Source organism: Zingiber officinale, chromosome 6B, assembly GCF_018446385.1.
Source record: "Zingiber officinale cultivar Zhangliang chromosome 6B, Zo_v1.1, whole genome shotgun sequence".
In the NCBI taxonomy this organism is placed as follows: Eukaryota; Viridiplantae; Streptophyta; class Magnoliopsida; order Zingiberales; family Zingiberaceae; genus Zingiber; species Zingiber officinale.
The window spans coordinates 110,462,101-110,478,473 of NC_055996.1; the positions used below are offsets into that span (position 1 = coordinate 110,462,101).

Here is a 16,373-nt window from a genome sequence, read left to right on the forward strand (position 1 = left end):
AGTATAACAAAATAATTTTTAGAAAATAAAATTATCAATTTCAAAACTCATAACTTACATAATAAATTCACTTATAGAAATCCTTAGAAGTTAGATACGTCGATGGGAAAGATTGAGATTCTTGAAATACACTTCTCCTTCTTTACTAAAATGATTCTACAGGGGATATGTCTTTTCTTCCGATCAAACTTTTCCGTAACTTTTACATGATTATTTATAGGGGTGAAGTTTTGATCTCTGCCAATCTACTATCTACACTAATCTTACTATCTCCATTAACAACTTGATCTCCACTATCTCAGTATCTCTACTATCATATTCGAATCATCGTCTTTACCGCAATGCGATGACGACGTCCTTTAATCGGTGGCGATGATACCAAAGAGAAAAACTCAATGAGCGAATAGTAATAATCTCTATATCTATATTTATACTAAACTGAGAGTGATAATTCTTTTTATTTATTTTGTAATTCAGGGTGAGTAACAAGTCGGTGGAATTAAAATATTGATTATTTTGATCGAATTAGTTTGATCTCAATAAAAAAAATCTAAATTCGGTTGTGCCTAAATCGAAATCAAGAATTTAAAATTTCTAATTTCATAATTAGTTGTGACTCCTTGCCTTTTAGTCAACGAGGGAACCACGTTTTTGGCTACTGGACTGTAGCGCGGGGCTCAAGAAGGATGAGAAAGAAATTTACATGGGAGGAGGGAGTATCGATAGAAGGAAAAGGTTAACCCGGATGACGACGTTGGCTTCAACTGAAAAAGGAGTATAGAATAACAACATCGGCATCAGCGCTCAAGAAGCACAGCCCAAGCAAATCATCCCGGCTGATTTCGCCATTGAATCCCGATCAATAAAAATTGAATATTTTAAGTTTCGATTGATATTATTAGATAATAGATAATCTGTTGTCGAAGATTTGTAGAGACTTAGTTAAATTTAAATATTAGAATTAAATTCAACTTAATAATCTGAACGGATAATTTCAGATTGCTTTCTGATACATGCCGAATAACGGACTTAGTCATCGAGCGAGTTGATCAGCCAAGTAACAAGTATGTATTGCCGAACGCCGAACGGGCAGATCGATTGAGCTATAGGTTTGGCAGATCTAGATTGCATATATAGGAGTTCAGGTCAACGACAACGTTAATGATCGATTAATGATCATTACTCGATCATTTTGATTCTATCCGCACACGAGTCAACATAGTTCAGTATAATTCAAGTCCTAAATTTACACCCCCTGTGTACTCACGTGTGAAAGAGAGTCTCTTCCTATATATTTATTCACATCCTTAATACATACAAATCAATATAAATTAATCAACATACAAACTTCCAATATAAAACTAAAATTCATCCATCCTCTTCCACCTTTTCTCCATTGATAAATATTCAATGGATTTACAGTATATAAGTCGTTTGGGATACTCTTTGATGGGTGAGATGAAATATTACTTTGTATGGCCTCCCTGCATGCATGATACGACGATAAGGAATAAGGATGATTGTTTAACTTGATTTTTTTTTTTCAATAGATACACAATTTTTGTCTTTCAAATTAAATACTTTAAAGTTCAAGAATCAATAAACTCTCAACGTCTTAAAACAGTGGAACAGAGAGGAGGGTGTGCTTATCTATAGCAGAAGTTTCTTATTTGGAAACAATTTCATGAAATAAGCATCTGAACTCAAGAGGCGAATATATATAATGGTATCACATAGTTGTCATGCGTATAGTTTATGTGGTTATCACACTACAACCACATGTACATCTTTTTCTCAAAATGATTTGTTTTTTCATCTTTTTTCACTTTATGAGCACAAATGTATCAACTTATTTTTTCTTTTTTTTTTTTTTCCAAATGCATGTTCGAGCTCAAGAATCAACTTAAACTAAATCATAGCAATATGCACAGTAGTTTTCTTCATCAGTACTCCAGTAACTTAATTTTAGATATTTATTTTTATTTACTTAAAAAATAATTTACACAAATCTACCCTGTGAATTAGATTATTCATATATATCTTTATTTAATTGATCTCATTTCGTTATAAAGAAAATTTTCACTTCCACAACCTGAATAATAACCTTGATATATTTCGTTTTTTTATCAATGTGTTCTTGATTTGTGTTTCATTTCTTATCCAATTCTTTATGTGTGTGTATATACACACACATATATAATAATGTTATCAGGATCTATATATATATTTTTTGTTATAGAAAAATAGAACTGCAAACATAAGTAATTTAATTTTAATAGCAATAACCACGTGGGAATTTATTCAAATAAATAATCTTCAAAAATTGTGGTACGTGATTTTGCAGGAATAAGGAAGGAGTAATCATAATCCACTATAAAGACAATACTGCAGGCAGCTGTGTCTCATGTTTGTCACACTTCCCCATGAATTGACTCTCTGGCTTCGGAAGATGTCTAGCAATTAAAAGATCAATCGATCTCTTTTGAACGTACTTGTCAGATATTAAAATCAATATTATAACCAAAAAAAAAAAAACACTTTCTATTAACTCTAGAAACACCATGCAGTATCAATCTGTGTCGGTGCACAAAGCCTCGAGCTGTTTGAGCTGACTGACAGTGATGATTGATGAACAAGTTCACAACTCCTGTAATACTAAAATATATATATTTAAACATATGAAATGATGCACACACACAGACGAACTCAACTCACCTGTCCTGCTACTTTAATACTGTTGTAACGTTCTTCATGATCATGTTTTTCCCCATGTCGTCAAGTTCTTATGTCCATGAACAGGAAGAAGTGAGGCTGTCACAGCATGACCTAACAATAATTAACCTCCTCAAACCACCAACCAACAGTATGTAAGCAAACTCGAGATTACAGTTACTCAAAGCTAGATCATGCTGGCAGCTTCACTCTTTCCCTCGGACACGCATATACAAATCCAAAGGGAATGGAATAGGAAGAAGAGGATGAGGAAGAGGGGAGGGCAAGGGATGATGAAACCCTACACATATCCATGCAAACATATATCGTAGGTGAGAATTTATAGAGCCCAAAGGAGATGGTGCATCATGCATGCATGCCATGCATGTGTTGTCTGCATACAATTACTTAGCCAAACACATGCATGGATTAAAGCCGAAGCTGGAGGTGGTTGAGCAGCGTAAAGTGGAGAGAAGATGAAGTAAGTAGGAGCGTAGGGTTTAGGGTTAGGGTTAGGGTGCCAGTGTTACAGTGTTAAGTATCGATAGGGATTTACGTAGGGTTGCAGTGATGCATATATAGATGATAGGGAGGCACGTTGCAGGAGTGCTGAATCAACTTGATCGTATCTCATGCAATGCAAATATTTATTATAATATCGATCGCGTGTAAATTAAAAATGGGAAAGAAATAATAATTATTCTGAGTGGATTAATCAAGTACGCTGGAGGAGTACTGGGACATTAAATGAAGGCATAGGGATGCTCGCTGTTTTGATACGTGGCCAGTGAATTGGAAATGTTTCCTGTGAAACTTTTCAGAAACTTGGCTCATGAATTAATTAATGTTGTACGCAGAGTCGTCCTGGATTTTGTATTTTTCGCACGAGTTAAAAATCAAAATCCCAGAGTTAATTTTAATTAATTGCCATCGAAGAGAGATCGGTTTTAGCATTGAGGTTGATAATCGATCGAGTTAGAGTTATTTCCGGTGGTGTGATTTTTATTATGCATTTGGGGAGCGATTTTAATGAATAAAAGAGTTTTGCCTTCTTTATGAGAGGTAAATAATGTTAATTTAATAATTACGTTGAGAAAATTTTATTTTACTCGTGGTAATTTTTTTATTGAAAAGCCCTACTGCACTTAGCTTTTACTATGAAGCCGTGGTCAAACTGTACCTTTCCTGTCAACAACTAGAGGGGAGATCGGCTTCTGTCAGTCGTTGGGTTATTTTATGACGTAAACAGTTTGGTATATTTATATATATATAAAGTTTAAAAAAAAAATAGTCACGCTGAGCTTGTGATCGGTGCTAGAGAAATATATTGGAAATTTTTTTATCTAAAAATATTTGTTTTGATGATTTTTTTTTTGTCTGATTTGCGTATCAAATTTGTAGGCCTTTCTACTTTTGTGTCAATTCTAATTAATGGTCCAAGAAATTAGCTTTTTGGACATTTTGGAACGTAAAGGTTTTATTTTGGCTTTTCTAAATATCAGAAGGGCTGTTTGTTTTTTAAATTCAATTATTTAGTTTGTATGATCCGATTAATTTTGTAAGCCATCGATTTGGTAGATGAAAATTTTTCATCGACTATTAGATAAATAATAAATCTTGTTGGTTAGAATTTGATCAATTAAAAATTTTTATCTGTCAATTATAATATACATGCATATAATTAATATATACATATGATATTACTAAAATCCCCATGTATATGCATGCATAAATGTATTTTAGTTGGCTAGATTATGACTATTTAGCATTATTCTTAGGTAAATTACAATTTTGATGGACGGTCTAACGTCATAAATTTTTAAAATTTTTAAGATGTATTATGTTTCAAATGAGATTTAAATTCTTATTATCTAGAGAGTAGGTCTCACTTCTTACTATAGCTATTGATTGTAGCCCAGGAGCATGAATGGATAGTTGTTCTTAACTTTCTGTACCATGCCAGAAAACCTCTAGAATATTAATAATGCATCGTTATTATAATACTCACCACCTCAGTAAAAAGTATGGGGTTCACTGTCACATACTCATTATAACAACATATCTCATTACTCATATCCATTTTAACATTAACACTCATTATTTATGGGTTCCATCGTCCACTCACTTATCTTAAAATTATATCATATTAAATAAATATATTTTAAATATATTTTAAAATATTTAAATTATTGTTATTTTTAATTATAATCTTACTTGTAAAAAAATAATTTTACTATTTTTTTAAATAATATTAAAAAATTTACAATTAAAAAAAAAGAAAATAAAAAAAAATTGAAAGAGAGGGTGTTCAAACCTTTGAACACCTTCTCTCCTCTCTCTTGTGCCCACTCACAATGGAGAGGGGGTGTTAAATGAGCATTATAATGCCCATTTAACACTCCATTGGGATGCTCTTAGAGCATCCACAATGCTCTAATGTTATAACACCCACTATCTCATCAAAAAGCATGGGGCCCACTGCCACATACTCAGTTATAACAACATTCTTCTTTTACCCACATCTCTTTTAACGTTAATACTCATTATTCATAGGCCCCACCGTCCACTCAATCATCTTAAAATTATATCATATTAAATAAATATATTTAAATATGTTTTAAAATATTTAAATTGTTATTATTATTTTTAATAATAATCTTATGTTTAAAAATATAATTTTATTATTTTTCAAAAATAATATTAATTTTTTAAATATATTTATTAAATAAAATAGATGTTTGTGAGAAAGCGAAATTACAATGTTAAGAAAACAAAATTATAAAGTTGGGAAAATAAAATTACAACTAAACACTTAAAATTATAAAGTTGGGAAAACGAAATTACAACTTAGCGGCTAAAATTACAAAGTTGGGAAAACAAAATTTATTTTAAATTACCATGTAATTATGAAATTGAAATGCAACAATAACTTAAATAAACCATACTATTATGTCATTAAAAATAATATATGAAATATTAATTCACGGATTGTTGTTGTATTGCCCCAGATATGCTCAACTAAGTCGGCGCGAAGTTGGTGATGAACTTGAGTGTCACGTAGCTCAGAATTTGTTCGAAGATAATCCTGAAATCCTCGGTTTGAGCCATGGATAGGTTGTGCGGGTTTGTCGCCTTCTTCGTTGTACCAATTTGTCACGTGCTCTCTCATCCTCAACAATCATATTATGCAAAATAATGCATGCTAACACGATTGGGTTTAACTTTTTCCTATACCAATACCGAGCTGGACCTCTGACAATCGCCCATCAAGATTGGAGCACCCCAAATGTCCGTTCAACATATTTTCTTGCAGACTCCTGCCTTTCCTTAAACAACTTCCTCTTGGGATCCTCCGGGCAAGGAAAAGCCTTAACAAAGTAGCCCACTTGGGATATATTCCATCCGTTAGATAATAGCCCTTCAGATATGCAATGTCGTTCACCGTGAAATTAATCTCCGACATATTTCCTTGCAAGACGTTGTTGAATATGGGAGATTCATATAACACATTAATATCGTTATGTGAACCGGCGACCCAAAAAAATGCATGCCATCATGAGACGTGACTGCTTCAAGTACGATTGTTGGTGACCCATGTCTCCTTGTAAATTGACCTTTCCAAGCAACTGGACAATTTTTCTATTTCCAGTGCATACAATCAAGGCTACCTAACATGCCAGGAAAGCCATGTCTCTCATTATGCATTTGAAGAAGACGTTGAGCATCATCAACATTTGGTCTTACCTATCACCAAATATTTCAACAACGTATTCGCAGAACTTGAAAAGGCACCTGATGGCAGTTGATTCACTCATACGTAGGTACTCGTCAAGATGATCGGCGGGGATTCCGTAAGCCAGTTGACGAATCGCAGCGGTGCATTTTTGTAGTGGGGTGACAACCTTTTTCTTCGTACAGCATCGTCCCTTTGTTGAAAAAATGCTGAATGATTCTCTAATGCATTCACTATGCGGAGGAATAACTCTCTTCGCATTCGAAATCATCTTCGAAATATTTCATCATGATACACTGGGGCTATAGATAAATAATCATTGATGAGTCTCTCATGCCCGGCTTCACGATTTCTTTGGACGAACCTTCTTCTGCGCGTGCCCCTAGCTCCTCTGATATACTTCCATAAGTTGTTGGTGTTGTTGAAGAACCAATAACATCATTTCTTCACCTGGATCATAAGCTTGCTCATCGATTTCAACATGGACTTCGTCTTTGCTTGTCGAAATGGAACTTGAGCTAGAGCTGCCTGTAGAATGAGACATTTTGGAGGAAACACGTTTTAGTCTGTGTTTGAGAAATGGTATGATGGTCTATATATATTGTTTTCTCATGCAACGGCTAGTTTGCAATGACTAGTATGCAACGTCGCGTTGCAACGGCTAATTTGCAACGGTAAGTTTGTAACGCCTAGTTTGCAACGACTAGTTTCCAACGGCTAGATGTAACAGCTAGTTTCCAACAGCTAGTTGTAACAGCTAGTTTCCAACGACTTGTTTATAATGACTATTTTACAAAATTATAATAATTAAAAATCACATTAATTGAAATGAGAAATACAATAATTAAAAATTACAATCACTCGAAAATATAATAATACTAGAAAATGAACGTTAAGTAAACAATTTAGATATTCCATCTCGACCTAATATCCTTGCATATGCATTCATGTATGATAAGTTGCTCCTTTGTCATCTGCGAGGTGTCTTTGTTCAATATTTCGTACTCCTTCAACTTCAAGCGACGATTCTTAGCTTCAGATTTGGACAATGCAGCTTTTGCCTTAATCTCCTCTACTTCGAATTGTTTTTGTTTCAAATCGACTTCGGACTTCTTCATGCTTGTGTACTTAGTGAACTTTGTGATAATATTGTTGTAGTTTACTGTCAGATCCTCCATGGTTGATTTTACTTTGTCTTTTCCCTTTCTTTTTGCCGTCTTTTGCCCTATTGGGTGAGTATCTTCATAATCCAGGTTTATACTCACATCTTGGTTGGAGGAGGTGTTGCTTGCTCCCGACTTTGAGGTCCTCGTCTTCTTTGTGGCCACAAAGTGATCAGCAGATTGTGGAGTAAACATTGGACGATCTTTGACAATTCTCCACACATATTTGAGATTGAATGCAACACCATTATTTCGGATAGATATTTTTCGTACGCAAACCTCAATATATCTTCATCACTGTGACCACTTCGATATGAACTATAAATACTATTGTAATTTGCGTTGAATCGATATACCTTCTTTTAGATTGTATTGTGCCAATGTGACCGTATAACATTTGCACTTTTGGTGTTTGAACCTAGGGGAAGATTCTCATTGTAGTAGCTTGCAACCCATCCCCAAAAAACATCCGCCTTTTGATCATTGTCGATTATTGGATCATCACTGATAGTGACAAAACTTCTCGCTAAGACCTCGTCTTCAACCTTTGTCCAACTTGAACGCTTTCTTGTACCCTCAGCATTTGAAACCACCTTTTCTAAATTGACCACCTCAATTGGGGATTCACGGTCGGAAAGTTGAGTCTCCGGGATAAAAGTCGGAGTTGCAGGTTCATTCGACATCGAAGGAGTGAAAGATATACCAGTTGTGTGTGGGGTACCATATCCATGAACAACCGACGGCGTGAAATACGGATGTCTCATGTTTTTGCTAATATCCAATTGGAAGCGGTTGATATAGACCTCAAGGGGCATAATTCAGATGATTAATAGAATTTCCAAAATCTTGAAAATTTTGAAGATTTTGTGGAGGAAATGACATATTAGGAAATTGATGTGGGTATTGATAATTTGGTAGAATTTGTGGATTTTGGGAAGATGAATATTCTTGCGAGTTGTTTGTAGAATTCAAGAAATTTGTAAAAAATGCCCTATTATTTTCATCCATTTCGGATAAAAAATAAGATGGTAGGAACTTGAAAAAAAATAGATGGGGAGATAATTTAGAGAGTAGAATTGAAAGAGTAGTGAGTTGGAATGAAAACATGTGTGCATATTGATGGTTATTTATAGATAAAATTTCGAACTAGCCGTTAAAAAATAACCATTAAATAACTAGCCATTATTTAATTTTTAATTTAAAAATTTACATTTAAAAAAGCTTAAACGCCATGAACGCTTCACTGAACGCTTGAACGCATTTATTTAAATAACTAGCCGTTATTTAAAAAAAAAGCCGTTATTAAACAAAAAAAAAAGGAAGTTTACACATGGAATGGGCCCGCCCTAGCCCACCCCATGAATGCTTGAACGTGTTTAGGGATGTAAATGAACCAAACGGTTCGCGAGCTATTCGGAGCTCGATTCGGTAAAAAGCTCGTTCGAGTTCGTTCGTTTATCTTATCGAGCCGAGCTCGAGCTCGATTTCGAGCTCGACAGTTTTATCGAGCCGAGCTCGAGCTTAAGGATACTCGGCTTGTGAGCTCGCGAACATGTTCGTTTATAGGCTCGCGAGCCAAAAAAAACGAGTCTTAAATCGAGCCTTAAAACGAGCCTTAAACGAGCCAAAAAAACGAGCTCTAAAACGAGCCAAAAAAACGAGCTCTAAAATGAGCCTTAAAATGAGCTCTAAAACGAGCCAAAAAACGAGCTCTAAACGAGCCCGAAAACGAGTCCGAGCTCGCTTAACGAGTTAGGCTCGTTAACTTTGATAATCGAGCTAATAACGAGCCGAGCTCGAACTGTTCGCGAGCCGGATAATTCTAAAATGAGCCGAGCTCGATCCTTGTGATAAAAGCTCGATTCGAGCTCGAGCCGAGCTCGAGCCCGAATATAACTTAAACGAGCCGAGCTCGAGCCTGATATTGTTCGGCTCGGTTCGGCTCGTTTACATCCCTAAACGTGTTCAAGCGCTTTAACGTCGCGTTGACATCTACAACGCGACGTTAAATGAACAATCGCGTTATAACGCGACATTAACATCTCGTTGCAGATGCTCTTATACCAAGATTCAATTGTTACATGTTTAATATTCATTTAACACCACATTAGAGATGCTCTTATAACAAGATTCAATTATTACACATTTAGAGTAATCGAGCAAAAGATTGCCTCGTATTATTGTCTAACAAAGTCCAACAAGAACCCCATGTTGTTTGTATCAAAACATAATTAGCAAAATGTATTATAATAAAACAATAATTGAAAATTAAACTTAGATTTGTCTTTTTACTATATCTGAATTTATTTTTAAATAAATTTTATTTTATTATTATTCTTCCCTCTTTCTTGATTAATGTACATATTTATTCCACCTCGTCTAACTAAGATACTTATTTAATGACTAAAGATGTGATAATATTATCTTAAATGCCATGGAATTATGACTACTCCCTTGTGATGGTCTCGGCGGGCTGACGGATGTGCTGGGGACTAGCATAATTGTCTTTTGCCCATTACCTAATGTCCAATATAATGTAGGAGACAAACTGCAGCAGCATTTGTAATTCCTAAAATCAAGAGTGCAGAATAGTTGTAGGGTAAAAAAAAACATTAATTCCGAGAAATATAATGGGGAAAGTATGAGAAGTTTCATCAGAATTATGTGCACAACACTCCCACGCAAATTATAAATTGAAGCTGCATAGATTTACATGTTAAGTATAAGAATCTCCAAGTTAGAATCTATAACAATGAAATATCTTGTGGACTTTGAAATCCACAACTGATAGTTCCAAACATTAAGGAAATGATCACAGTATAGAGAAAAAAAGGAAGACTGTATGTTGACAAATGGCTGAGAATACTTGGTGGCAAAGCTTGGCGCATTAGACTCACTGCTCGGTCTTCTCAAGTTCTCTACCAATTCATCATTGCGTCTGAAAAAAATACCACCCAAAGAATAATGAAAGGAGACCAACTGTTAGGAGCTTCAGTGACAATATCAGAATAAATGAAGGAATCCCTCCTTTGCTGGTGTGAAGATCCCAAGCAACAATTAAAGGAGACAAATCAGTGTCTCAATGTTACCTACTAAAGTTTACAAAGGCAGTCTACTTATTTCCTTGCAAATTAAGTGCCAGTAACCATTACAATAATCAAATAATATGTGGATTTCTTATCCCCAGTTTATCAGGTCATCAACTGGTACCGAAATAATTTAGATTTATGATAATAATCAGCAAAATGAATGCCAAGGCGATCTTCCATCAAAGGACTAGTCACTTCAAGCAATCCGTGTAGCAGGATTGTAACCATCCTTGATCTGAGGAAATCCATGAATTGCCTGACCATTCACAAATGATTGTCAGATAATGAAACAAACAAACAAACAAACAAAAAATCAAACTTTGTTTTATTATTTAAACAGTCAAAACACACCTAACCAACCTCGAAAAGCTTAATTAGCTCTCGAGATTTGAAGCCTATAAATAAGTTCTCCACAATGCTTCATGAATATGAACAGAATACAAGGAATCAAGAAAAATAAATAATAATTTCATCTTGTATTTTGTGACTTGTTAGTTTTAACATGAAGGAAACACCATTTTCTTCATCCTGAAATCAAAGGGATCTGGATCAGTTAAAGAACATAATGGCTTTGACTGGAAGGAAATAAAAGGGAGGTGACACTTTTCATCAATTGGTAATTAGTTTGGTTGTGTATACTAGAGACTAAAGAGAATGTATAATAACTTATCTAGATAAAGGGAAACAATTAAATCATGCTGATATCTACTAGTGAATACTTCATTAAATCAAATTATAAGAAAAAAAGATGGGAAACCTCATTGAATGACTCGGATGTTTATACTTGGTTGATGAATAATGCACCCTATAGTCCTTCCAGTGTCATGGCAATTGCAGGAGCGCTGGTGTCAACTTGTTTGAGTGATTAAATCCATTCAATCGATGGATGGTAATTATTGAAAGACCAAAACAGTTAAGCCCTTGTCAGCCAACGAAAAACACCTTCCTTGGACAAAGGAATCTGCCCAAATATCAGCTTGCTCTTTACATGTTGTGGTCCATGTATAATGTGAGATTATTCAAGAAAGAATGAGAATCTGCTTCTAGAGCTCCTGCTTCTGGCTGCCTAAACATGCTGCTGCCATCAGCTTCAACAGGCTTTTTCATTTCTCAACTTTGAACGATGAAAAACTGTCATATTCTATCTCCAAATGACCAAAGCAACACCAGTGGATACCAAATGCATATGAAATTGCACACAAGGTGGTAGATATGTTTCCTTTACCAATAGTCCCCACAAGTACAGGAACCCCAACTAAAATGATGAAATCGAACTGGATCTCTAACAACAATATCCCGCCTTTCAAGCTCGGAAAATAACTTCATTGTAGTATGACAATCCCCACAGACTCTTTGGTTCTTCATGACTCGTATTGGAACTGATTTTGGCAGTTTGCACAAACCAAATGCCAAGGCCAGCAACTCACCATGACTGTTAACTAGACTCTTCTTCCACATCTCACTTTGGTACTCTAACTTTAAAATCTTGAGGCCAGCATCTCCCATCTTTTGTCTTATATGAATCATTATCTCTTCTAGCTTTCCATAAATGATGTCCATGTGTGGCTGCTGACTATTGTTAGACATGAAAGAATAAACGGATGCTCCAATTTCAATCCAACTCGTACCAGTTTCTTTGTTCACCCCTCTTTCTCTCATTAAACCTCTAGTTCTCATTGCCAGTGAAACTTTTCCCGCATCCAGATACATATTATACAGCAATATATATGATGAAGAAGAAAAAGGTTCCATCATCATCAATCTTTCACCTACATGTATACCCTGTTCAGTTTCACCATAGAACAAGCATGCCCGCATAATTACACGCCAAAGTAATGGGTCAGTGGCGTATCCAGATTTTGAAATGAAGTCTTCTGCATCAACTATTCTACCAGCCCGACCCAGAAGGTCAACTAGGCAAGCGCAATGTCTTGAGTTTGGAGATAATCCATATTCCATGCTCATGCTTTCATAGTACCTGTAGTACAAAGCAATTAGGAATGTTTATGGATGTATGGTTACTGAAAAGCTGGTTAAGATTTAACATGTTGCCAAGTGTGGATGTCTTTTAGGATTTTGTAAGTACACTTAGCAATGACTAAAACTTTTTGAACCAAATTCTGAGATATCTTTCAGTATTTTAAACATTATGCATCTTCCATTTCTGATAATTGTCTACCAAAAAACCTTTCATCTTCCATCCTAGCTTGGCACCGACATTGGCGGCATTACTTAGTCTACAATATTATGATCATAACATAAAATGATTTTTCTCTGTGTAACTAAGAACCTTAAGCGATGGGTCTATAGCTTATAGCCTAGAAGAGTCAATCAATAAGCAGACAACATAAGTAAATCCAATAAATATAGAAGGGTCACAATAAATGCAGTAGCACACAGGCAATTCTTATGTCTGTTTAGTTATCAACTAACCAGAAACCAACATGTTGTACTTAATGCGCTTGTTAACTTACTTTGGAAAATAAGAAAATACTAAATGTTTAGCTTGATTAGTTTCTCTAACATTTGTCCAATTGCTGCTTGAAAAATTAACTTAAACCAAGAAGCCACCTTCTCCAATATTCATAATTAGCATTTATCAAGGATCTAGCTTCATTGACTTTTTAAAATGAAAAGGAGTTAGACAATGCAAATATGATAGGAAATACTTGAAAGTGTGAGCATTTAACTTCAATAGCCCACCTAAAACCTTCATCCAGCAAGCCACCATGGCAGCAAGCAGTAAGAACAGCAAGAAAAGAGGAAGCATTGGGCATCACCCTGCATTCCTTCATCTTCTCAAAGAGCATCAAAGCATCTCCTGCATTTCCGTGTATTCCATAGCTTGAAATCATTGCAGACCAAGAAAAACTATCAAGACTTCCAAGATCTTGAAATGTCTTAATTGAAGCATCTAGCTCTCCTAATTTGGTATACATCTCAACAATTGAATTACCACAAACAGTGAACTTATCATATCCCAATTTCATAGAACAGCCATGAATTTGCTCACCAACCCGTAGCATGCCTGAATTTGAACAAGCATTTATCACACATGAAAGAGTGAACTGGTGCGGTTCTTTACTGAGGTACAACAATTCTTTAAATAAGCTCACGGCTTTTTCAAAATGCCCATTATAAGTATAAGCTGAGATCATGCAGTCCCAAGTGAAAATTTCTTGCTTAGAAGTCATTTCAAAGCATCTGAAGCTTTCTATCATCAAATGTGAGGTTGAGTACAGAGTTACCAGTGCACTCCCGATAAAATCATCATTTTGGAGATTATTCATAATGACATGGGCATGGATTTGCCTCCCACATTTCAATGCACCAAGTGAGATACAAGCTTCGAGTACACTCTTGAATGTGAACTTTGAGGGCTTTATATGTCTCCTTAGCATTTTACGGAAAAGCCTTAGAGCTTCAACTCTATATTTGCCACAGGATTCAGTTCCCAAGCGGGAGAATCCAGCAATCATGGCATTGAACACTACAACACTAGGATTCGGTATGCATTCAAAGACCTTGATTGCTTCTTCCAATCCACCATTTTTCGCATACACATCAAGCATTGCACTGCCAACAAAGAGATCCAAGTCCAATCCAACCTTAGTTACACACCCATGCAGCATCCTTCGAACATCTTCTGAATCCTGTGAATCCTTCATATCGGTACAAGCTTTGAGAATAGCACTGAGAGCAAAGCTATTGAGCTTTACTCCAGAACGGTGCATCCAAACAAGAATGTTGGCAGCAACCTCGGGCCAGCCAATGCGGACGTATGCCGTGAGCAAGGAATTCCATGAAACCTCGTCCAGTTCCTCCGCTCCATCAAAGACCAGCCTCACTTTGTTGATCACGCCGAAATTGGAGTAGAAATCTATAAGAGAATTGGTTATAAAAGCACGACGAGCCAATCCATTAACAACAACCATGCCGTGGACAGCCCTCCCTACCTTGACATATCCAAGGTCAGCACAGGCACTAAGAGCGCCTACATAACTGAACCGATCAAGCAAAGCGACCGCGCTTCTTGCTTCTCTAAACACACCCAAAGCTGCGCCGCTGTACCCGGCTCGAGAAAATCCAGCAGACAGTATGTTCCAGGATACGGTGTCCCTAAGGGGCATTCTGTCGAACAACTGGTGAGCGGTTGCCATGTCGCAGCAACGGCAATAGGCATTGAGGAGGATGTTGTGCGTGAAAAGGCCGGGCTTGTAGCCGGCGCGGACCATGTGAGAGTGGAGAAGCCTGCAGAGGATCAAAGACTGGGTTCCGGCGGCGAGTTGAAGGAGGTGTCGGTAGGCGGACGGGTGGCGCAAGGGGAGGCCGAGACGGGGAGGAGAGTGGTTTGGCGCGCGGAGGCGCGGGGTTTGGGCAGGCAGAGAGAGGCGTCGGGCTCCCAAGTCTCGCTCGGGTGGCCCCCAACGCATTCGTTTAGCCACAACAGAGAAAATTTTCAAAACAAAGAGTTAAGAACGAAAGAGGCCTGAAGAGTTCTAGTCGATCGAGTCAGTCGAATGAGTTAAATGGTTCAGCTAGGTTAGTTTCGTGCTAGGTGTCGGATTTAATATCTGGCCTGAAATAAGAAATAAGAAGGATATGAAATGACTACAAATACTCGATATGTAAACCGAATATGAGATTAAATAATATATATATATGACTCGATCGAATGAGTTAAATGGTTCAGCTAGGTTAGTTTCGTGCTAGGTGTCGGATTTAATATCTGGCCTGAAATAAGAAATAAGAAATAAGAAGGATATGAAATGACTACAAATACTCGATATGTAAATCGAATATGAGATTAAATAATATATATATATATATATAGAAATGATATGCTGCGGACAAAGTCGAGCGGACCGTTGCGGACATGCCTTCCTGATCGGTCTGATGATCGATCAGGGAACCGATCATTTTCTGATCGGTCTACAGACCGATCAGGAGGTTCCCTGATCGGACTGGTGATCGATCAGGAAGGTAAGTCCGCAGCGGTTCATATGATTTTGTCCGCAGTATATCATTTCTGTATATATATATAGAAATTTATATATATATATATATATATATATAGTATATAAATTTTTTTTTTCTAAAAATCGACTAATTATTTTTATTATATTAGGAAGTATATATATATATATATATATAATAGAATATTAATTTTAATAGGTTGATAATAATTAGATAGAAAATAATATTATAAGTATAGAAAATATTCAATTATTTAATAAATATGAGTATATCATAAAATATTTTATACCCGATGAATATAATATCTAACTCGAATCTTGCTTATTATCATCCTGCCAAAAGTGGATTGATGAAATTGAGTCAGTCCTTATAAGTTTAAGAATTTAATTGGGTGAATGGATCATACATGTTTGTTGAGTCTTTCAAGTCAACTAAGTCAAATGCATGAATGGACCAAGTAGTAAGAAATAATAGTCACATAAATTTAATAATAAAAAGTATTATTAATATATTTTTTTCATTTACGACATAATACAACCATAATTTATTAGTCATTTTCAATTGCTCTTCTTGTAACTATTATTTTATCATGATATCATATGATAACTCAATATTTTTCTGACAATTAATCAAAGAAAAGGACGTACTTATATTTACGAATTGACCAAAAAAAAATACACTATGCTTTAATATTTATTA

General features: G+C 35.7%; 2 protein-coding genes across 3 annotated transcripts; both read right to left on the reverse strand.

Moving 5' to 3' along the window:
- Positions 1-7,350: 7,350 nt before the first annotated feature.
- Positions 7,351-8,423, reverse strand: LOC121991366. Its single transcript, XM_042545376.1, has 2 exons — positions 7,996-8,423; positions 7,351-7,897 (listed from the first exon to the last, which is right to left on the reverse strand). The coding sequence occupies exons 1-2, from the start codon at positions 8,421-8,423 to the stop codon at positions 7,351-7,353; spliced, it is 975 nt and encodes a 324-aa protein (XP_042401310.1).
- Positions 8,424-10,290: 1,867 nt separating this feature from the next.
- Positions 10,291-15,217, reverse strand: LOC121988891 (pentatricopeptide repeat-containing protein At3g13880-like). 2 transcript variants are annotated; one of them, XM_042542597.1, is made up of 3 exons: positions 13,401-15,217; positions 11,455-12,675; positions 10,291-10,953 (listed from the first exon to the last, which is right to left on the reverse strand). In XM_042542597.1, the coding sequence occupies exons 1-2, from the start codon at positions 15,128-15,130 to the stop codon at positions 11,919-11,921; spliced, it is 2,487 nt and encodes an 828-aa protein (XP_042398531.1). In that variant the 5' UTR covers positions 15,131-15,217; the 3' UTR covers positions 10,291-10,953; positions 11,455-11,918. The 2 variants fall into 2 exon arrangements, with proteins under 2 accessions (XP_042398531.1, XP_042398532.1); XM_042542598.1 differs by lacking the exon at positions 10,291-10,953 and adding an exon at positions 10,988-11,225.
- Positions 15,218-16,373: the final 1,156 nt, after the last annotated feature.